The sequence below is a fragment of the Brachyistius frenatus genome, unplaced genomic scaffold (assembly GCF_029030835.1).
Source record: "Brachyistius frenatus isolate BFR_SWC_R1_liver_20210118 unplaced genomic scaffold, ASM2903083v1 Contig_34, whole genome shotgun sequence".
Taxonomy (NCBI): domain Eukaryota; kingdom Metazoa; phylum Chordata; class Actinopteri; family Embiotocidae; genus Brachyistius; species Brachyistius frenatus.
Window position 1 is genome coordinate 2,025,341 of NW_027210633.1, and position 24,537 is coordinate 2,049,877.

The 24,537-nt window shown below is 41.1% G+C and overlaps 1 protein-coding gene across 2 annotated transcripts in view; it reads left to right on the forward strand.

Moving 5' to 3' along the window:
* The window catches only part of nlgn2b (neuroligin 2b), a 67,035-nt gene extending 44,058 nt beyond the window's left edge, over positions 1 to 22,977 (forward strand). Inside the window, exons 5-9 of one of the 2 annotated variants that reach the window (XM_069700600.1) lie at positions 11,509 to 11,694; positions 14,812 to 15,077; positions 15,209 to 15,362; positions 16,378 to 16,738; positions 18,130 to 22,977. In XM_069700600.1, the coding sequence (XP_069556701.1) occupies positions 11,509 to 11,694; positions 14,812 to 15,077; positions 15,209 to 15,362; positions 16,378 to 16,738; positions 18,130 to 19,060 (1,898 nt within the window). In that variant the 3' untranslated portion in view covers positions 19,061 to 22,977. Of the gene's footprint in view, positions 1 to 11,508; positions 11,695 to 14,811; positions 15,078 to 15,208; positions 15,363 to 16,371; positions 16,739 to 18,129 lie in introns of both variants that reach the window. The other variant, XM_069700599.1, reaches the window with a different exon arrangement.
* The last annotated feature ends 1,560 nt before the right edge of the window (positions 22,978 to 24,537 follow it).

A 24,537-nucleotide genomic window follows, 5' to 3' on the forward strand; every position in this document is an offset into this window, starting at 1 on the left:
CAAGACGCTCATAGATAGAGGTGGAGAAAGATCCTGACAAGTGATTATGAGGGATGACGCAGTGTCCTCGATTCCTTTAACATTATTGAAAATGTTGGTATGTGGGCGAACGTGTGCTCGCTCTCCCTCACTCTCACTCTCACATATCCTTTAAATGGGTTACTGTACTAAGGCGATTATCCTTGTGTGTGTGCGTGTGCGTGCGCGTTTGTATGTTTTGTGTGGCATAAGCATGCATGTTTTCCTGTGAGCACGACTCCTTCTTATGCATGTGATAGTGTGTGTGTGTGTGTGTGTGTGTGTGTGTGTGTGTGTGTGTGTGTGTGTGTGTGTGTGTGTGTGTGTGTGTGTGTGTGTGTGTGTGTGTGTGTGTGTGTGTGTGTGTGTGTGTGTGTGTGTGTGTGTGTGTGTGTGTGTGTGTGTGTGTGTGTGTGTGTGTGTGTGTGTGTGTGTGTGTGTGTGTGTGTGTGTGTGTGTGTGTGTGTGTGTGTGTGTGTGTGTGTGTGTGTGTGTGTGTGTGTGTGTGTGCAGTAATTGGTTGCGTGCTGTGCGTAAAATATATATATGAATAATGCACCATCCATCTGAATTTTTAACAGCATTCCTCTCTGACACTGTGCATTTGAGTCAAAGTGGGAAACAGACGCATGCCGTATTTTTAATAGTTTTATGTTCTAATCTTTAGTATTATCCTGTACTTACACACACGGGAGCTTACACATGCCAACCTCATTCCATACAATGCCTGCGCCTTTAAGAGACTGATAGGGAGTCAGGAATAAGGGAAGAGGAGAGAGCAGGGAATAGAGACAGATGAGCGAGGGAGAATTGTAGAGAGACAGTGAGGGAAAAGGAAACAGAAGGGGGGAGATGGGAGCAGTCTAAAAATAAACCTTCAGAAATGCTTTTTTAAATCTGCAGTGATGCAAAGTATTCATTCGAATAAATGCTCCCACAATGTGACCACAGCAGCCTGGCATATTGTTTGACACGTTCTGCTTTCATTCCAGCGCGACACATACACGTGTAATTTTCCCAGCAAATTATTTACTTTCTGGATATTTTCCTTATTAATTTATGATACGCCCTGTCGTTGTGGAATAAAATGGGTGAATGAGGAGAAAATGTCTGCTTGCACACAGCCCGGTTCAGAGGTTTGGTGACAGTTGTGATTTCAGATTCGCTGCTCGGCTCACCTTCTCCTACCTTCCTCCTGCTCCGGGCCCAGAAAGCCTTCTGATTTGTGTTGCACGGCCATCTGTTCAGACTAATTAACTAATTAACTAATTAATGAACTCTGGGGAAAGGCCCACTGTCGTGGGCTCCGAGAGTGAGAACATTTTTCACCTCAGGAAGAGAGATGAAACGCTTCTACTGGAAACGTTTCTCGGCACTTTCTTCCCAATTTCAGCTTTTTACTTGCGAGTAAGCAAGTAACCTATTTAGGAGTAAATACCATCACGTTTATTAACCACAGCTTGCACACTGAATTAAAGGAGCTATGAATTTAACATTTGTTTGGTTATTATCCTGCCATCATCTACTTTTAATATTTAGAGTTTTCCTGCATACTTTAACAAGAAGTTTAACTTAATACCATTAGATAACTTTTATTTCAGAAATATATTAGCTGCTTATGGACAAGTTCACAACAAACAAACTTTAAAATGAACCATCTCTTAAGTATTCACTTTATGTGGTGTACTGATTAGGTTTTTTTGACCACTAACATTAATCCCAACACAACGCTACTATATTATGCCAAAGTGTTTAATACACCCGTCAGTCCACAATACGATATTGTGTCAGTGTCACGTTTTGTCTCATCCAGGCGTGAATAGTACACTTTTTTGGGGGGGACAAAAACCGTGTGATCAGGCTTAGGAGAAGATTAGGGTTTGGGTTTAATGTGACACGTTCACAATTTGGGTACGTTAAGGCACCAAAATTACTTAATTAGGGTTAGAAAATGATCATGATTTTGTTTCAAGTAAATGATTTTATGTAACGTTAACTGTGGCTTTCTCAGATAAGAAAGTCCTGTGTTTGTTAGATCCAATCACAGCTGACCCTTTCTAGTTGGACTTTGTCCTTCTTTGTAGTTCATCGCGTAATTCTGGGCCATCGTCTTATAAAGTTTCTAAAAGTAATACAACTTTCTGTTTGCACAGTAACACTCATATTCATTTTGATTAGCAGTCTTTCACCAAGAAACACTTAAGAGCCTTTTATAATTGTTATGGCTAATCTGTTACCAGGCAGTTGTTTATATATAATGTTTAGCAGATATACAGCAGCATTACTTTTCTTTTGGTGTTGTGTTTATGGTCAACTGATGAATTTAAAGCCAATAGTTAGTCGTTATCATTGGTTTTAGCATATTGCTGATTGCTCCGCTATGTTTACCAGCTCGTTGCTAACACGTTTTTACTAAAAACAGCTGCTTAAAGGAAACAAAGTTGGTGAGAGCAGTAAAACTGAATGAAAACATTTAAGTTGCAAACTATAAAAACCAAAACAGTAAGCTGAAAGATGCTAAAAGGAACTACAGAACTAAAGGTAACTGCTGCAGCTGGTGAGAACTCATCACTACATCAAGTCATGTTTTTAACATTTCATATTTCATACCGTCATAATCGTAATATTGATTATTGCAGCTTTAATAACGTTCATTAAAAAATACATGGGAAGCAAATAGCATTGTTTTAAAAGAGTAGAAACATTAACATATGAAAAAATGATGCACTCTCAAGCTGTCATACATGACTCTTACATTCCAAATAGCATATAAATATGACCTCTGTTATATTCAAGAGTTTAAGAGTCTTTGTTTTAAACCTGACAAAATGTAACTAATCAAATCTCAATACTGTATAACTTTTATCGCTAATACTACCAATAATAACTTCTTTCTTTTGTATTTAGTAAGGCTCTACTTACAAAATGCAGAGAAAACTGTATTCATTAGAGCTTGTTGTATCAAGTCCAGTTGGTTTAACCAAAAATTACAGATTGTTCAATTAAAAATGATGTGCTCATGTACTCTGTGACACACTCTGGTAAACACAATTTTATCTGCTACTTAATACATATAATTTTACAAGCCCATGCACATGAAAACATTTTTTTTTTGTTGCATAAATTAAGTCAAACAATGTCAGTGCAGCCACAAATACTGCTTAGCTCAGTGAGCCTTGGGAATCGGTTCACATTGTGTTGGCCGTTGTTCTCGAAAACATCCTTTTAAATATGACATAAACAGTATTTTTAGCCGGCGCTGTCAATTAACTTCAGCCTGCTGCCTTCTCACAACTCAGCTCTCTCTTTCTAAATACAAATAAAACACACCTCCCACTCTTTGCATACAGACACAATCCTCCCACTCGCCATACAACCCCATACAATTCTTACCCCACATTTTGCCTGGTGGTGGTGCGCTGACTGTCAGGACAGAATGGAAAATCATTTTGCTTCACTGTCACTCAGATTGTGGATACAGTCTGGTGCGAACAAAGATGCTGGTCCTCCAAATTAAATGTTAGAATATTAGACATGATTTGTTCCCCTTTGCAGAAATAGCTACAGTATGTTTAAGTCTTCACCTGCTGTCTGGGCCTTATTTAAGACTGAGTGTACGGTTTTACATTCTCGACAGAAAAAAAACAAGCCAAGGACAGTTTCTTCCTTCTTACAGACAAAGATCACATTGAACACTAATGACTTATAGGCATATTGACCGAAACTGACACCAATCTGCCTCCAAGGCTGATTGCCAAATACACAGCTGGGCCAATCAAATAGAAGGGAAGATCATTTATGCAGGTACGCATACTGATGCTCGACATCTTACACAAAACATAAAGAGTCAAGATTGATCTCAAATTGCCCAGGTCACTAATGTCCCTAAAATATCACAATATTTGCTGCAGAAGGACCAAAGATTATTTCAAAGTAACTGTTTATTACTCTTTGGGTCTTAGTAATACTTATGTCTTCCGTTTAACTTTTATTCATTTAAATCAGAGGTTTTGAAACCGAGGCGTGTTTCCCACCGGGCGTCAAAGAGTAGGAGTGGAGAGAGAAATGCGAGGCAAGTTTGAGTCATGCACAAGAGGGATACCCGGGTGTTTAGGGCGAATACCTCATGGGTGCAAATGCCGTCATCAGCGGCTCTCCGGTTCGATTCCCGGCCAGATTGGAGCTTTACTGAATGTCATTCCTCTGTTCCAAGTCCCCCACATTTCCTGTCTGTCTCCGCTGCTGCTGTCTAATAAAGGCAACATGCCAAAACCAATAAAAAAAAAAAAACGTGCTCCAACTGGGACTCATAACTCAAGCAAATCTAAACACACCGACATGATGCATATATTGTTACGTTCCAAGTGACTTGCATATTCCGGAGATTAATTATATCCAATATCCGTCGTGACTAAACGTCAGTAAATCTGCTCAGAAACTGTAGAAAAACTTCTCATTAAAAGTTATTGTTGCTCTGCTTGAGAAACATCATGTTTTACAATTTTTCATGGCTGCACTTAGTAACTCTTACATAACATACCTTTAATGTTGCCAAATTGTAAACAAATACCGGGTCATTTTTCTAAGAGAGGAGCCAGTGTCGGACTTTGAATACTTTGATTTAAAAATATAGATCTTGTGGTTGACATTGATTTACAAAGATTTAGAATCCATCCAATACAATTTCTGATAACATGTTACAAACTAAAAGAGAAGGAGGATACCTGTGACCAGATCCTGTTTTTAAATATTATGCTAGTGAGTCCTACAGCATCCACATGAACATAAATGGAATATTATGTTTAAATGTACAATTGCATACAGTGATTGTTTTGTGAAACATCTTGACATGAGTAGTTGAAAGGATACACAACAAGTATATGTCCTAATTAAAACAGCTTTTTCTCTGTATTATTAGCTCTGTGTAAAACTGTTCTTTCTGCTGACAAGTTTCAGTTTCAAGAGTTTGAAACCCTTTTAGTTTAAGTTCATTTTTCAACTCTCACAGATGGCAGTCTTCATGACTGATCAGTTGTTTCTGAAATGGAACTTTCTCTGAAACGTCTTTGTGATGTTTGAAGCATTGCTTTCCAAATTTGCATGACAGCCTGGTGTTTACACAGCTTGGTGCCATTTGAATGGACATTTGTTAGTGACAAAACTCAATGAGATAAGTAATGTAATAAATACAATGAGATTGAGGGTCTATGGGTGGTGTACTGAAATCACATTAGTTCAGCGAGGGGAAGCCCAGTTACATATACATGAATGCCTCGGTGTAGTCGACATATAGACTACCAGCTGGTCTTCTGACTGAACCTTTAGTGCCAACAAGGAGATTTAACAGATTAAAAAAAAATTAATAATCCAGCAAGAATGTGCAAGAGATGAAGTACCACAGCAGATCTTAGAGTCAAAGAATTTTCTATTGTGATTTTCTCCCGTCATATTCATCCACTGTTACATTCACACACAGCAGATAATCCGCACAGCACTGAGTGATCAAATCCACTTTATTCCAATCATCAAAACACAGTCTCCAGTGTGCCGGAGACATTCACTATCCACTGAGGGGTTTTTTCTTTCCTGTTTTTGTGATTGTGCCTCCACCTGTGCTTGATTAATTTAGTGACTCATATATTTATATACAGAAACAGGAGCGCTTTGTTTCCTCTCTTCAATCATCTCTTCTGTGTATATTAAAAAAAAAATGATAAAAGTCAGTATCTTCCTTCTGAATCTTGACATCTCTCATCATCTCCTGTGTGACGTCACGGAGAAATTATATAATATGTCCTTCACTATATTCCTTTCACCTCTTTGTCAGTTAGGATCTGACAGTAGCTTTGGGCAATATTCGATTTAATACCTGTTTTATGTCTCTATGATTTTTTTTTTTTTTTTTTTTTTTAATCCCCCTGCGCCCACCCCACCCCCCATCCCCGCCCTCCACCCCTCACTCTCTGCTCTCCTCTCCGTCTTTCTTCTCTCTTCACAGAAACATGTTCAGTGACCCACTGCAGTCGTTCTGCTCAGTCCTAAAAATTACTCTGCGGATGCGTGTTCCCGTCTCAGTTGTCAAACAGTCAGATTACTGACCGCAATTCAGCCGTGGATTACCAATTTGTGAATGGCTCTCGCAGAGATGATCGCTACAGAGGACGTACGGAACAAAGCCGCTCCTTATAATGCAGGAAATATACTGTAAACAATACTGGACACAATCTCTTTATGTTGAGCTCAGAATGAGGAAAAAATTGCATCGGATATATCTCTATGTGAATATATCTTCCTGTTATAGATCTAATACAATATCAATAGGGGATAATAGCTTTTACCGTGACTCATCTCATCAGTGTACATCAGACAAAGACTAAGTGCTTCCACTGTTTTTTTTGTATTCTGTGGTAGCAGGCATTGGACTTTCATTATTTTATATAGAAAACTTTCAGAGAAGACTTTTGTAACAATGATGGGGGGGCAATATAGAAGCCGCAGTTCCTCTTAAAGAAGCAGTGTGTAAGATTTAGTGACATCTTGTGGTGAGGTTGCAGATTGCACCCAACTGACCACACCTCACCTTACCCTCCCCCTCCAACCGCGTAGGAAAATCTCTGGTGGCAGTCAAACTCTGGAAAAACAGGAAAAGCTCTCTCCATAGGCAGTTTGTTTTTGTTCCTTCTGGGCTACTGTAGAAACATGGTGGGCTCTGTGGAAGAGGACCCGCCCTATGTCGATATTAAGTGGTCATTCTACGGTAATAAAAACACTATGATTCATACTTTCAGGTGATTAAACACCAATTGTGAATATTAGATTCCATTTCTTCCAGTAGATCCTCCTAAATCCTTCACGCTGCTCCTTTTGGATACGATTTCCTGTAAAAAAAAAAAATGTCTGCTTTAAATTTCCCTCCGTCAGTTGCTCACTACCCCTCTGTTTTCTTCCATCCATTCGTTTCACTGTCTTCAGCTTGTATCTTTACTTAGAGGTTGATGACTCTCCTCACAGTTCCTTGGCCGTTACCTAAAGCGAGTGTTGAATATGCATGAGTTCAGCCTCATAAACTGCTGCTCTCAGCGCTAAAGTCAGAAGGAAGCCCAACTCAGCAGATGCGGGAGGAGTGGTGGTGGTGGTGGTGGTGGGAGGGGGATCAGAAAGAAAACTTACTGAAAGAGAGGAGAAGAGAGAACTTGTTTGACTTATCTTCAATGGTGGACCAGATTCCCTCTCTTCATGTTGCCCTTGCAAAGAGAGCGGCAGGAGGCGCTAGCTCGGGCTGGCACGCTTTCTTCCCGCGCTCGGTTCTGCTGCACGTGCGCGCCGCCTCCGTCCTCCGAGTTCATGCGCGCGTGCAACGCTCGCTGTTTTGTGCACTTGAATATGGAAGTGCTCGAATGTGTGTATGCAAGTGCCTTTGTGAGTGTCTGTCCATATCATTTCGCCTGAAGCGCTGGACAGTTGCCAGGCAACTGTGGCAGACAGCTCAGCACTCGGCCGGGCAGCAGACGCTTCCACATGCCCGTGGTTTTGATAAGCGGCACAGGTCAGCGCTGATACGTTACCGGGTCAGAGTCACATCAGGCGAAGAGCCAGTCAATCGCCGGGATGATCTAAGGATAATGCAATTACATGCTAACACGCAAACTATATCTTGATTGCTGGGAGTAATCCTTTCAAGGTAATATTTCTGCTGCAACATTGATGTGATTTAAAGTAACGAGATTTCTGCTTTTAATAATCCATCCGGCACTCTACACTACACTACAGAAGCTGGGAGCAGCTGTTCTTTCGTATAAATTTGGTGATCCTATTATCTGTAAATCACTATTTAATCATGCTCATGATCATTATCTCATTATCATTATTTAAGAAGAAAGATTATTGTCTATTCAACGCAAGGTCACTGTTTGTGGTGCATATTTTGCATACTTATCAGACTATACATGTATGTATATTTACTATGAATCTGAAATTGTGTCAAAGAACATAAACTACTGTAACATGGCTTCTCTTGGCTTTTATGCATTTGCTTTGTAGGTACGGTATCCCTGCCACTGCTGATGTTTTTTTGTTTTTTTTAAAGTGGCCATGTTTGGCAACTGACATGTGTCATTTTCATCTTTATGTGTTTTGCATGTAATATTCTTTCTCATTAAATGTGACTCATGATTATAGGCTGAAATATTTTACAAAATGTAGCTCCACCTCCATAAAAGAAAACAAAAACACTTTCATATCAAATGTGAACCAAAGCAAACACCTACATTGGATTTTTATATATATAATTCAGGAACATGTTTGGACTCTTTTTAATATGAATCATAATTAAGCCAGGTTAACCCACCAAAACACTCCAGGCTTCAAGTGCTGTTAACTGTAGTGTACAGTAAGTACGGTGAAGAGCGCCGAATGAGACACGTGTTGTGTCACACTGACTGTTGTAGAAAGGTCAATTTGCCAGGTTATCATCACCGCCATCATCACTGCTGCATCATCATCATCATCATCATCATCATCATCACCACTTACATTATAGTCATCAACAATAAAACTTCATTTGCTGCTTCACACACTTGAAAACATGCTGACTGTCTCAATTCCTACCATCTGTCCCTGTGTACTTCACGGCTGTCCCACCTCTTTGTAGTCGCCCTTTAGAGCACACAGCTTAAAATCAGTCACTTATAATGTTTGTGTCCCGCACAGGGAAACATACTGGAATCACTTTATTCACCAAATATATGCTTAGAAAGAAACATCATCACTAACTCGGCTTATGACGTCACAACTGGGACCGTGACCTTGTGTATTGTCATATACGCTGCCTGTATAAGGTCATACTGCTTATAGTCCTATGAACGTAAACATTTACTATTTAAGCTCTTTGCTCATTCAGGTGACGTACAGTACAAACAATCAGGGATAAATGCGCAGCTGAGAGACAGAAAACATTTTTGCCATAATGTCAATGATAGCTTAATAATGGACATGTTCCGTATTTAAAATAAAGCAACTTTATGTAAACTACCAAAATCCCTGTTTAGAGGTGATTTTGTATGTGAAAATCATCCTTGCAATTTACAAAACTTTTTATGGTTTACATCAAGTCAACTTTGACATGTGTTCGCTTCCACTGAGCAACACAGCACAGATCACGCGATGTTATTGCTGCAAGTCGTGAGATGTGACCTGCGTCCTAAAACATCACAGCAAAAGCACAAAGGCCCCCTGAACACAAAAAAAAAACAACAACAACAAGTAATTACTGCTGTGTAATTTCCACACGTTAAAACGCACGGACACATTTGGTTTTGGTTGTTATAATCATAAAATTAGTGTCTGTGAAAATCCTGCTGTTTTCTAAAAATATGCCATAATTGTTATGTTGTTTCCTCTTAAAGATGACTGTGCTGACTGCACATCAAACTGCTCACTGAAGCGTTGATCACAGAGTCCTGGAAACATTTGTACTCCCCAATAACCGGCCTTCCAAACACAGTAACAGTGAGCTGTCTCAACCTTAAAGCCAGACTTTTTTTTTTTCACTCCTCCGGTACCAGACCAAAACCATTCACCACTTTCATAAAGTCAAAATTACGGACCACATCTCCTGAGCCAATAGCGACGTCTGCACTGAGCTGACCAGGAAGGTTCCTTCTTGAGGTTCTGAACATTTCCAGCTATATCATTTGAAATTCATGCAGTTTTTGATACAGTTGACAATATGGTTAAAAATAAGCAGAAGGGTCCATCATCCTTAAAGCTGACAATACTTAGTGACAAAAATAGGTCCATAAACTTTTCATACGGTACCACTAGGTACCAAATTAAATGTATGTCTATATAAGTCCCACTTCCCACCGCAGACACCGACAATTTCCAACTGTGTCAAGTTAATGTTAGCATTACGCTATGTTAGGTTAGGTTAGGTTAGGTTAGGTTAGGTTAGGTTAGGTTAGGTTAGGTTAGGTTAGGTTAGGTTAGGTTAGGTTAGGTTAGGTTAGGTTAGGTTAGGTTAGGTTAGGTCAGGTTAGGTCAGGTTAGGTAGTTACTTTATTAATCCCCGAGGGGAAATTTTTTAATACGGGATACAACGTCACCTGTGTAGCTAAGCTCGGGTAAACTTTATTTCTAAAATATTCAAATGATTAACAACTGATATTTACTACTTTCTAATGTGATGTGTATGTAATAAAGTGAAATTAGATTGTTTTGGGTTTTTTTGGTCTTGGGCTTGTTGGAAAGCAGTTGTTAACCCTTTCAGCAAGGAGTACCACCAGGTGGAGCCAAACCACCGTTTGGGATTCACTTTTGTGGACGACATGATAATGTCAGGCCAATTTTGCTCTTACATTAGTTCAATGTAAGTTGGACAGTTTCACAAAAATAAAGACTTATTTTAAAGCTAATAAGTTAGCCACATGACCCGAGGCTAACTCTGAACTACGTAGAAAAAAAATAATTTCCACGGTAACACCCACTGACCAGTGGCACCATTTAACAAAAAAGAGGAAATCTATCTCCAGCTGATAGTTTATGGTGTGCTGACAATGTTGTGGAGCCAACAATGAGAACAGACACTGGAACCTGTTGTACAACAGTGGGACATCGTCAGGCATTTTTGTTTCCACAGGACACTGACATTTTTTTAGGTTTATTTTTCCCAGAGTTTTTGACAAATTAGTTTAACTGGACATAACTGAGAACGAAACAGCTTTGTGGCTTTTCTTCTTCTTTTTTTTTAAGCTATTGATTATATCTAAGCTAAAGGCAAAATGTGTTTTTATAAATCCGGGAAATTCTGCTCCCTCATAAGGAGTGACTCAATAAATGCTGCTAAGCAGAAGGATGACCATGATGGAACACGATTTTGTTTTTCATCACATCCTACACCCCTACAGCCGATGCCCTGAGGAGTGTGCAGTTTACTGACATCATTTTCCGGGTTTCGAAGTCACCCAAACAGTGGAGAAATTGAAAAAGCTGCATTTGTTGCAGGGCGAAATAACTTTGTTGCTGCTTAAAACACATTTAAAGTCCTGTAATTCCCTCTCATACGGACAAACTATTCTGTGTATGTGTATGTGTGTGTGTGTGTGTGTGTGTTTGTGTGGCATTTTGTTCAGTTTATTTTATCTTGTTGTGGGTGTGCACCTACTGTGTAAATGTGCGTCCTGGAAGTAGGTGAAACATGCCTTCTGTTGCTCTCCTCCTCTCTCCGCTGACAAGTTCTCTTAACTGTTGTATTTTCAGCGTGGGTATTAAAAATGAGTAATTTGGCAAGCGTTCTCTGTGAAATCTCCTCAGACTTGCAGTGAGTTGGAGGCTGAGAAGTTCCTGACAATGACACGATGCCATCTTCTGTTTGTGTGGGATACTTTCAAAAAGATTGTGTTTCCCTGAATTCCTGCCCCGCTCGTCCACTCGCACATAATCTGTATTTTCTCAGTCTTTTCCTTTCTGTGTTTGTTCTAATTTACCCTGCAGGGTTTCTGAGCACAGGGGACCAGTCTGCTAAGGGGAACTATGGCTTGTTGGACCAGATCCAGGCCCTGCGCTGGCTCAATGAAAACATTGGCCACTTTGGAGGAGACCCAGAGAGAATCACCATCTTTGGCTCAGGAGCTGGTGCCGCCTGTGTGAACCTTCTCATCCTCTCCCACCACTCCGAGGGTACGGTTCTTTCGCTGTCACTGCCACATAAGTAGTCATATATGCTCAAAGGGGATTTTCAGGACAGCATGGTTTGTGGTATTTCTTCACAAAGCGTGTTGTTAATTTCAATGAACAGCCAAAACCAGATTAAGATATAAAGAAATATTATTCCGCCCAAATAAAGGAATGCAGTACTCAGAAATGAGTCGCCCAGTACTTAGAGTATTTTTTTTTGTCCAATAAACTGCAAAGATTGAGAACTTGAAAGGAAAGCACATTGTCAGGGTGGACGGTGCCAGAGTCGACAGATGGGTGAAAACAGTAGGTTTTTTGCTGTACAACCATTATTCACCTTGGGACACAAACCCTGTAATAATCCCAAATAACCTCATTCCACGTGGGACTAAGATTTGGACTGGACTGCATTGGCAAAATTGTCCTTCTCCAAAGAAACTAATCCTGTCAGGACAAGGCAGCGGAAAGAGCTCCACCATATGCATATATCTAGTGTATATATATTGCTTTCTTTATATAGACTTAGACTTTTATACTTAAACTTTTATAGATACTTTATACTTATATACTTAGACTTCTCACAAAGAACATCATAAGCACCTTCCATATTTATTATTGCACAGTGTCATATTATTGAGTGAGACATTGGATGAATGCAAACTGAGCATGCTCGATGGGCAAAGCATGCACACCAGAATCTCAGAGTTTAGCCTCATGCTAACATAAATGGAGATAAAATGAGACGGAATGAGTGAAATTCTGATTTGAGTCATTTTTATCCACCGTTTTACAGCCACAACAGGAGCAACACAGTATGTGTCCACAAGGTTTTTTATAATTGCTCTCACTGACAGAAGGGAGAGACAAAAGTTCCACACTGCAAGTTTAAGTAGGAGAGTTACATGTCTGATGTTTCACTATTGTCACAAGCTTGTGTCACTGCTGCTGAATTATATTTGAGGGGTTTGTTGAATACACTTCCTCCAATTGTTCTTTTAAATACAGAAGGAAAGAGTACACCAGTGGTTCCAAAACATATTTTTATACCACAGCACCCTTTAATTGTCATTTCTTTCCATGGAACACCTCGTCCCCATCATTCCCAGATGAATAAAGGTAAAGAAAAGTTAATAAATCAGTCGTACATACTAGAATGGTGTATACCTAAGCTTTAGTTTGTGATGCTGATCAGAGTTGCAGATTAATAATGGACTTAAACTAAAAAATGAATAGTTTGTTGAATTAATTTCTTGAGTTCAAAAATAAATAAAGCTTACATTTTAGGTTTTCAATGGAAAAAAAAAACAACCACATATGACATCATTTTCTGATCCAGTTGGTAATTTTTTTATTAGCTATAACGCCAGTAGTTTTAACCATGCAGCCTGATTTTACTTCTCTTGGTCACTACTCTAACACTCATTATTTATGCTTTCTGAGCACCTGGAAAACTTGAGGCCGTGTCACTTTTCTACGACAACTTTGCGATGTCCTTACAGAGGAGTCATTACTGCATACTTAACCTGGTTTTTAACACTTTGATTTAAATGTTCAATCCTCAATTTTGATGCGTATAAAGCATAATATCAAAATGTAAAGGTTTCCTTGTTATTTTATGAGATTAAATGTTTTAAAGAAATTGTTAAAATAGAGCTGAATCTTGTTTCACCTTTGGCCCGTCCTCAAGACGCCACTTTGGGAACCACTGCAGTATTTCTTTTTTTTTTTTTTTTTTTTGAACAGCTGATTTCTAAAAATACCCACCAGATGTTTGAGCACTAATCCTATGATGTGATCTTGGTTGGTGTGGCTGCAAAGGTGAATGGCATTTTATACTGTACCAAGAATTCAGATACTGTTATTACTAAACTGTTAACCTTCATACTGACAGGCTGACCTTGGACAGATAAAAAAACAAAAACATTTAACTGTACTGTAGGAAGCAGATTCTCAGTGTGTGCGAAGGGAACATGCAAAATCTTTTTTGTCTGTCATGAGTCAGTAAACATTCAGGAGGATATGGAATGATTAGGTAGTTTTTGCCAAGCTGGTGCCACGTTGCCAGCTAATGTTGGCTGTATTGCATGCTGTCCATAGACAAAAACAAATACCCACACCTGAGAGCAGACTTTAAATAACTCTCTGGGTCTCCTGGTTTAACATCGAGTGTCACCGACTTTGTGAGGTTGAAATATCTAAAAAATGTATCACCTTATACATTACTATAAAACTCCCCCCATAGCTTGACTCTTATTGGTTAATGGTGGATTATCTTGGTCAAGAGAACACCAAGTTTTTACAGTTGGTGCAATGTGAAAAAATGAAATGGGCTGCTATGCATAGATCTCCATTTTGAAGGCTGGCTGTAACACCACAAAGTGGAGGGAAAGTTGGAGGGTGAACAGTTTTTAAAGGTAGTGTGTGTGTGTGTGTGTGTGTGTGTGTGTGTGTGTGTGTGTGTGTGTGTGTGTGTGTGTGTGTGTGTGTGTGTGTGTGTGTGTGTGTGTGTGTGTGTGTGTGTGTGTGTGTGTGTGCAGAGGAGAGATGAGATGAGATGAGGAGTAGAGCTGGAGCTGCAGCTGAGAGGCTTCTTAATTGATTTCACAGGGAGAGGAGCGGGGGTGGGGCACATGCAGAATATGGGGGGGCTTAATTATTAATGACAGAATCTGCAGATAAAGCAGAGGGACAGCAAGACACTTTACATAACAGTGCAGCGGTGCAACAGTGCGAGCAGTTTTCTTTCTCTTTCTGTTTTTCTCGCTTTACCCAACAATTCCACTGCTGCGTGCAGGATTGTCACCATGTTTCCCGCCGTTGTCTCTCGTTGTATGTAATGGAAACGCTCCATTTTCTTACCCTAATGTTCGTAAATATTTTCCCCAGCCATGAAAAGCAGCAGGATATCTACTTCATCTTGCTTCGTATGTAATACTCTACAATCGCTCCTCCTCCAACATATGCATTATTTAAAGCAGTCACACTCGAAGGCCTTGAAGGCCCCATCAGCTGCGAGCAAAAGTGTGTCAGAGGGGAGAAAAAAAAAAAGAAAGAAACAGAGCTAAACTGATAGAGAATAAGTTGTTTATTTTCATACATGTATGGTCATGCTTTGTTTAGGCCTGTTCCAGAGGGCCATCGCTCAGAGCGGCTCAGCCATCTCCAGCTGGTCGGTCAACTACCGGCCGCTGATGTACACCAAGATCCTGGCGAAGAAGGTCGGCTGCACTCTGGGGGACATGGCTGAGTTGGTGGACTGCCTGCGGAGGAAGAGTTTCCGGGAGCTGGTGGACCAAGACATCCAGCCTGCGCGCTACCACATCGCCTTCGGGCCTGTGGTCGACGGGGACGTGGTGCCCGACGACCCCGAGATCCTCATGCAGCAGGTTAGCGTCGATTTCTCTGACTACCCTGCGGTAAATAATTTAGGTTCCTCTGTGAACCTGTGCCAGACCTATATGAGGCGGCACTGCCACATGCTGTACTGTCATGTCACGCCATGTTTGTTTTACACCAGGGCGAGTTCCTCAACTACGACATATTGCTGGGGGTCAACCAGGGAGAGGGCCTGAAGTTTGTGGACGACAGCGAAGGAGAAGATGGAATATCAGCCGCCTCATTTGACTACACTATCTCCAACTTTGTGGACAATCTCTATGGATACCCTGATGGTCAGATCCTGCCCATTATTCTTCAAAAAGTATTAATAAATTAAAGCTGAAATCTGTAGCGCTCCACACGTTGTTGGCCTGTACAGCACTAACAAGTTATTTGAATGATGTTCAAACTACAATAAAGATGGCAGAGGATCCAGAATCGTGCTTGTGACAGGAGACTGTCATCTGGCCACTGTGACCTGTGAGGCAGCAAAGCTAGAAATATAGCTGGCCAGCTAATCTGTTAGCATGTTTACCCTTTATTAACAGCATCATCTTGAATAGTTACTGTAGTCATCACATGCAGAGGGTGTGACACTACTGTTTTTTAAGTATTTATATTGGAAAATATATTTTTCAGTAAGAATTGACTTGAATTGTACTTCTGCTACAGCAGCATTGATCCTTCTTTCTTAATTGTGTTTTTCCAGAGTTAGTGGAAGTCTTGGGATGATAGAACTGTAATACGCAAAACGTTATCAAATCGGATTCAACCGGATACATATTTCTGCATTGATTATATCTATAGGAATACTCACCCAACTTTTTTTTTAATGTATTTTACTGAATTGTTCACAGTTTTCTTGTACTGCTGGTTCAAAAATACATAAGGGTGAATGAATAAAGAAATGCAAAGACTTAGCTGTAAGCAAGGCTATCGAAAACCAGCCTGCTGATGCCTTTTCCTGTCCTCTTCGGTCACTCGGCCACATTTGTAATTTACTCCCACACGTGTCCTGCTTGTGACATTGTGTCACCTCAGTGAGCAGCACTCCAACTGAAACTGAACCGTTCATATATTTTACACACTAACGTAGCATTGGACAGCATAGATTTTGAAAAATAAAACAATGTTCACAGTAAATTATCTTTACGATTCACCGCTGTAGGGATGTTGCACATTTACAATATTTGAACCAAAAAAAGCGACAGATTTCAGCTTTCAATGTTTCCTCTTCACGTTGCAGATTAAATGCACTCTGTCACTGCATGCATACTCACATTCCTTTTCCTTTCTTCCAAGGTAAAGATATCCTGAGGGAGACCATAAAGTTCATGTACACAGACTGGGCTGACAGGGACAACAGTGACATGCGGAGGAAGACCCTGCTGGCTCTGTTCACCGACCATCAGTGGGTGGCCCCCGCTGTCGCCACGGCCAAACTGCACGCTGAGTTCCAGTCGCCTGTCTACTTCTATACGTTCCACCACCACTGTCAGACCGAGGCCAGGCCGGACTGGGCAGACGCTGCCCACGGAGACGAGATCCCCTACGTGTTTGGGATTCCCATGGTGGGAGCCACTGACCTGTTTCCCTGTAACTTCTCCAAGAACGATGTCATGCTCAGTGCTGTAGTCATGACATACTGGACCAACTTTGCCAAGACGGGGTAAGTATAATGCCAACTTTTCTGATATCGAATGAGTTAGAAGATAAATTAATATGAATGTACTGTAAGTAGAGTACACATATATATCGAGTATACAGGGTATACTTGCTCAAAGGTTTACTTTTTGAAAAACCAACTTTGTTGACCCTTTAGCACTTAAGGCCAGTTGTTAGGTCAGAAATTGGTTGAGATTTTGGCAAATTCAGTCCAAGAAAAAGAGCATGGTGAAATGACATCCTGTCTACATAGGATCTATAGCATGAGCAACACCTTAGAGCAGCTCCGGTGCTCCGTCTGTGTCTACATGGGAAGCATTCAGGCACAATATCGAGCTGTAGGTCACCCACGTCTTAGAAGCACCCAGAGCCCAATACACAGTCACTGTAGTTATGCATGTTGTGTGGGAAGAAAGACTTGATGCCTAAAAATCTGCTTTGGCTCACGTCTCCGGCCCTATAGTGCGAGTAAGACGTGGGATTTTAAGATGTGTCGCACCAGACGCATGTGAGACAGATGACTGAAATATGCAGCTGGACGTATAGGAGCTGTATGGATCATTTCTCAGAGGACAGAAACTGTTCAGATTCTGGGCTCTTTATTAGGAACGCATGTGCGCCTGCCTATTCATGCAGATATCCAGTCAGCTAATCATGTGGCAGCAGTGCTCAATGCACCAAACCACGCAATCTACGCGTTGGGAGAGATTGGGTACCAGAGGCAACCTGGGCGCACACCCCGGATCAAGACTGGGGCTTGTTTGTGACCGTGGCCCATCCACCCACAACCTCTACCAGGACAGATCTGCGTACGTGGACGGGCAGAGTGAGAGGCCGAGGTGGCGGCACACTCGCGCAATTTGGGAGACTCGCACGTAAACCACAGAGAGAACGGTGGAGGGTGACACTCCTGCCTGCTGCTTCCCTAACCAGACGACCGGACAATCCAGAGAGAGCGCGCTGCGGTTTTTCGGATTGCCAGAGAGTCTAAATGAAAAAAAGGAACAAACTGTCGAATCTTTGTATTGACCAGCCAAGTCTGCTTTGATGGACAAAAATTCTGTGTCAGGTACAGCCCCAGGATGTTTTCTACATCTCGTGTAATCCATGACACCAAGAGCTCAGGATGTTTTAGAGCAAATTAAGGTCCTACTCAATAACAGTGTGGTGTTCCAAATACAATGCTTAGTAATTCAAGAGCTTATGCTCTTTTTGAACTGTTCTTTCCTCGAAAATTAAAACCAGATTTCTTCCCTCGAATAGCAGTTCAGCTCCTGTGTTTTGGTTTGCTGAATTCCTGTATTAACACACTGATGGGGCTCAGTCCATAACTTAGAACTGATTATTCATTTTTAACATCAAAAATCCTTTGATTCTGTTCTTCCTCTCTTCCAGGGATCCCAACCTACCAGTTCCTCAGGACACCACTTTCATCCACACTAAGCCGAACCGTTTTGAAGAGGTCATCTGGACCAAGTTCAGCTCCAAAGACAAGCAGTACTTGCATATTGGCCTGAAGCCTCGTGTCAGAGATAACTACCGTGCCAACAAGGTGGCCTTTTGGCTGGAGCTGGTGCCACATCTCCACAGCCTACACGAGGAAATCATTAGCTCCATCACCACGCGACTGCCGCCCGGAGGCACGAGCCGCTGGAAGGTCCCTCATCCTGGCGCCCGCTCCACACGACACCCTGTAATCTCCACCTATCCACCGGACCCCGAGCCCGACGGTTCAGAGAGACCCCGCTATTCTCCCTTCCCCGATGAGACAAGGGACTACTCCACCGAGCTGAGCGTGACGGTCGCTGTTGGCGCCTCGCTTCTTTTCTTGAACGTGCTGGCTTTTGCCGCGCTTTACTACAAACGGGATAAGCGCCACGAACTCATGCAAAGGCGCCACCGCCGACTCTCCCCGCAACGCGTCACGACAATGGGCATGGGTGTCGGCATGGGAGTCGTAGGGGCACCACCGCACAATGACCTGGCGCTGAGTCAGGAGGAGGAGCTCATGTCGCTGCAGATGAAGCAACAGAGGGTGGAGCTGGAGCACGGGACGCCCCTCCCTTCCCGCGCCCTCCACGGTGACCTGGAACCCCTGCGGCCTCCCGTGTGCCCACCTGACTACACGCTGGCCCTGCGGCGGGCGCCGGAGGATGTTCCCCTGATGACAGCCAATACCATCACCATGATCCCCAGCACCATCAGCAGCATGCAGCCCCTCCACCCCTTCAACACTTATCCCCCGGTCCCGGCCCCCTCTACTACCCCCGTCCCCAGCCACAGCAACAATGCCCTGCCACACCAACACTCCACCACCCGTGTATAGGACCAGGCACAAGCTCTGCTATCCCACTCTGGGCTCACAGAGATGCACCACACAAACTGCTCCATACAAACTTCACTCTCACCAACCTCTATTCTTATTTCCTATATGTTTTGTCTTTTCTCATTAAGCCCTCAAATAAAGCTGCAGTTTGTAAGATTTGAAGCAGTGAAATACCTCGAAACTGTAATCACAACTCAAGGGGGACTTGATTGAAAAGCTCCTCTGCCAAAATCCTGTCATCCTAGGCACATACCGCTTTTCCCCTGTTAAAGCTCTTTGAATAACTGGTGCTTAGGACAGTCACCAAATACGCAGCTTTAAGCTCGGAGCTCCCTCAAAGAGAAGTCGAGCTAACCGCCATCGTTCAGACATCTAATGTGTAGCTTGGTTGTTTTCGCGCATGTGTTGTTGTGTCAGTGTAAAACTATGTTTAACATAGAGTACAAATATTCATTTTCATTCATTTAGTGAGAAGATGTTACAGTAGCGAGCAGTTTCGTATGAGGCAGCATATGTCCCAACAAGCTGTCTGTCATAAAGCGCTGATTTCTTGAAACTTACAAATTGCAGCTTTAAAGGCCCAATCTGGAAGTGAAATTTGGCACCCTGTGTTGAGCACTATGTCCCAACTGCTGTCTCTGCATTGTGATTTTTTTGGAGATTATTCTTTCGTGTGAAATGTATTGACAGGGCTGGGAGGATGAACACTATGCGACAGCGAAGCATGAGTTTTTCATTTTAAAACTTAATTTCTTCTATTTACAAATGTATGTACCTGTTTTCGGCTACGATGCTACCTAAAGACCATGAAACCTTCTGCTTTTTAAGAATCCGTATACTCACTGCTGCTGCTTTCAAAAACATTTCCAGATTGGGGCTTCAACTGTTGGGCGGTACAGGAAATAAACTGAATCCTACTCAGTCTGTGGGATGCAACCTGGAATCCAGGCTGCCCATTAGAACTCGCTGCATCTCCGCCTCACAGGCTCTAATCATGTCCATTACTTTATTTGTTTCTCGCTCATTATCTCTCTGTCTGTATCCCCACCTCAGCTCATTTAGCCGCTTCTCTCTTTTTCGCTGCCACACATTCGTTTCTCGTTCCACATCTGCCCTTGTAGCTCTTTTTATTAAACCATTGACACAATCCATTTCCATCTCCAACTTCTTTCCTCTTTCCTCGCAATCACTTCTAGACTCTTTTTTCCTTTTGGAGTCTTTTATACAGAAACACAAATGTAAATGATGTATTATTAATAAATTGTAAGGATATGAATGAAAAAAAAAATGATATTCTGATATCTCGTTTTTACCAGCATTCTTGGTGCCAAGTACTGTGATAAAGTTCCTCTTTCACTGGCGTCCAGTGGACCGCCTGGAGAGGTCCATCCTGACTGTATCTTACAAAAGGAATTACCATCATAAAAAGTGCCAACCCCTTTATCTTTCTTTTTCAACCACACACTTCTTTCTTTCCTTTTTTTTTTTTTTTTTTTGGAATTACACTCAATGTTGCACTGTGGCTGGTCTCTTCTTTAAAGGGAAATCAGATTCAATATATCCTCATTTGAAAAAAAAAAAAAAGAATATAGAATTTTATTAACTACTTTGCTGTGTGGGATATTTGCATGATGTTTTTTTTTTCTTTTTCTAAAGCGTGTGCACAGAGAAGTTTGTTTGTCATTTTGATAATTTGCCTTGTTCTTCATTGATTTTTTTTAAATTTCATTTAAACAAATCATTTTCATTTTCTATTTTAATATCAGCTGCACTTTGTGGTACTACAGAAAGTATTAAAGTATTAAGAGATGAATATTGTGTAAAACTATGATTATAACAAAGAGAGTAAATATTTCCTCTTTATTTTTTTCATTTCCTAACACTGAGGCTGTGCCGCAAAACTACCAGAGACTGATGAAAGCCTTTTTAATCCCCCCTTCCTCCTCTTTTTGCTTTTTGCTGTTTCTCTTTATCTTTTGCAAATATCAAGTTTGCACAGTCACTGTCTCTCAATTACACCTGAAGATAGCACTTTTTTAAGTGACAAAAAAAAGAGAGAAATGACTACTTTACATGAATAGTCTAAATAAGGTTTTTGTCTGTGACTGACATTAACCACATGCTTCAAGTGTTTGAAGACTGCCTGACAGTTATCTTTTCGTCTGCTCTTTTGTTGTTTCATGATTCTCGCTTCTGCAAGGTGGGGAAAAAAAAGGATGAGATGTATTTATGGTCAAAAGGTGAGAGAGCCTTGTATGCGCGTTTCACATCTTTCGCACAATTGAACACAGAGACGGGTCACACTCTGGACAATTCTGAGAAAAAAAAAACCAACAGTGACATTCGGACAACACTGGACAAATGCAGACAGCGATTGGGTGGTGATGACGACGTAGCTCGCCGACGGTTCGATCTGTCAATGCACAGAGGATGCATTCTAAAAAAAAAACCTGATTTAACAGACATTACTCACACACCATATAACATGAAAGCGAGGCGAGCGGGATTAATTCCCCCTCCTTGCGATGTCCTGTATCCTGTCTGCTTAGGATAACGACACTCTGGAGCCAGACTGCCATCCCTCACGCTGGACTGGAGCGAGCTGCGAGGACAAAAGAACAAAAAACCAACACATGAAACAAACTGTACATTTTTTAAGTGTAAGAGAACAAACTGGAATTTGTAAATATTATGTTTGTCGTTTGGTTTGAGTGGTTGACCGGATCTTTTCTTTGTGACAACAGGTGCAAGTTTAGATGACTTACATGATTTTAGCACTCATGCGTACAGTATGTTTGATTCTCCTTTATTTCCTTGATGTCAAGGTCAAATCCCAATAGGTTTATGGGCACATGAGTACATCTGTTAACATACAGGAATGAGTAAAAAAAAAAAAAAAAAAAAAAAAAAAAAAAATTCACAGCATGGTTGAGGTCAACATAAACACGAAAAAGGAATGCTTACGGCTCAGGTTAGCCTAGATTCTGTGATTAAAATAATGCTCTTACTACATATATGGCTGTCTAAAACAGCGTACACAACTGGCACTCTCCTATCAACCGTGAAGGCAGCTTTTGAGTGAAATGAGTCCTTTCATTGGTTAAAAAGCCAAAGAACAGCTGCAGAGAACAGACGAAGGCATGGAAATGGGAAGGATTCGGGAAGAGGCAGAAAAACAACAGTTTGGGTGGATGTTTCCAATGTGCTCAAAACAAACCACAAATCAAGGAATTTTACTTGTGATGCTGTTGGATTTAATTGTTAGTGTCTCACATTGTCTTGAGCATTCTCATACAGTATAACCCGTAATTGGGAGGTTGTGGAATCCTTTGTACTCTTTTGGTCTTATTTCAGACTCTAATCATGGTGGTTGTTTTGCTACCTTTTGTAATTTTGTCTGCACATTCTGTTTATGGGATTATTGACCCAGCTATTTGATGTGAGTTTGAGTTGCCCACACTTCCCAAAAAACAGCATTTCAAAGTACATGGACTATATATACACATATATATATATATATATATGTGTATATATACTTATTCTTCTTATTCTTTTTTTTCTGGAAGCAAGGGTTTGAACCAGCCAACAGATAATGGAAGCACACTCACCAAGTTTACATGTTTACACTACAGTTTTGATGTTGGCTTAAAGTAAAGGGGTGAAAAAAAAGCATTACACAAATCCAAATATCTTCTTCTTATAACATGTAATGGTAAACTGAAGGCTTGCACCTGTTTGTCTGTTTCATTTAGTCTGATTCAGTAATCTGCTTGAGGCTCAAGATACTGTGAGAGAGCATAATGACCAGAAGGGGTTGAAAGAATTAAAGTTAATATTTCTATTTCAAATAGAGGCTATTACACACTGTATGTTGTGTATCTGAACTGGAAAACATTAAAAGAAATTCTTAAACAATGCTTTGCTATCATTTTCATTTCACGGCCAGAGATTAGTATTAAAGCTGAATGACATTATTTGGTCACATGGGGGCAGAAGAGCTCCATAACGGGTGGACACAACCTGACAAATCAGCCATAACGTGCCTGATGTTTATGGCTCACCTGTTAGCAGGCTAATCTACACAACCGGCAGACATGGATGCATTCTAGCTTAACTTTTGAGTTGTGTCTCTGGCCACCTGCTGCATGTAATTCACTTACTTTTTGGTGCTCTGATTTGGTCTCAACCAACTTCTGAAAAGAAACGCTTGTCTTGTCTTTAGCTGATAATTGCTGTGTTCAAATGGTGTCATATTTACCGCGTACACCAGAAGAGTCCTCAGGACCTGCGAAGTGGCGCCGGCCAAATTCCAAACTCGAGGCTTCATAATGACCAACGGGTGACGTCCCTGCTGATTGCTGCTTGGTTGTGACGTGTAAAGAAATGGCGGAGGCCGTGGAAGTTCATTTTTTTTGTTGGATGTTAAGCTAATATATTGTGATTTTAGTGAAGTAGCGTTTGTCTTTAGAACTTAGATAACAGCCAACGTCTGAGGAAAACGTTGATCTTCTCAACGGCCTCGTCTTTTTCCTCTGTGCCGTTGCATTTCCTGCATTACGTTATCAACCTGTTAGTTTGCTAAATTGTCAGCTTCTGTGGCATCTACACAACGTCCATGTTGCTTAACCACTTGAACGCCAAGCATATGTTGCACACGACTTTCCATGCTGCAACCACAAGATCACAAGTTCCATTTGAACACAGCATGTTAGATGCAAGTTCTTCCAGCCCACTAGCTCAAGTATCTCTGTCATGTGCAATTAGGGGTGGGGCTCCAGATTGACTCCGCCCACATGAAGACCCCCACCCTCCCCTCCTGATCAGTTTGAGTTGCTAACTTTGAGTGTTTGACGTTGCATTACTTTACAGTCAGTTATCTAACTAGAATATTGCAACTGGGAAAAGGGTTGACAGTGGTGACAAAAATATGGATATGAAATGCAGAAAATAAGCTTTAAGAGGCCAATAAGCCTTTCAGAGTTATCCACTAATGTGTATTTAATTGATATTCAGGACTCAATAAACGGCATTATTTCAAATTGTCACATATGCCGTCCTGAGTGTCTCTATGTCGCTGCTGTTGTTCAGTACTTTAAATGGAAAAAAGATAAAGCCTGCTTGAAAAGATGCTAAATGTCTCCAGACACTGGCATAGGTGTGTGCTAATTAGTATAAACAATTACAGCGTATTTTCATAGTGTTTCCCCATTACTTTACTTTGCTTCTTTCCTCTCTGTGCCCATTATTTTGGATATTGTCATCGTGATGGCATATTTGTTGTCTTTTCCTGGTTTAAAAGGTTGCATTTCAATAACGTGTCATTTTCTTAACTTACCAGACTCATCCGCTCTATTATTTTCCTTTACCCACTTAATTGTTATATCCACATTACTGATGATTACAAAAATCTCATCTTCATCCCTACAATATCGTTGCAATATTAAAATTGAAAAATTTGGTCCAACATATTGTGATAT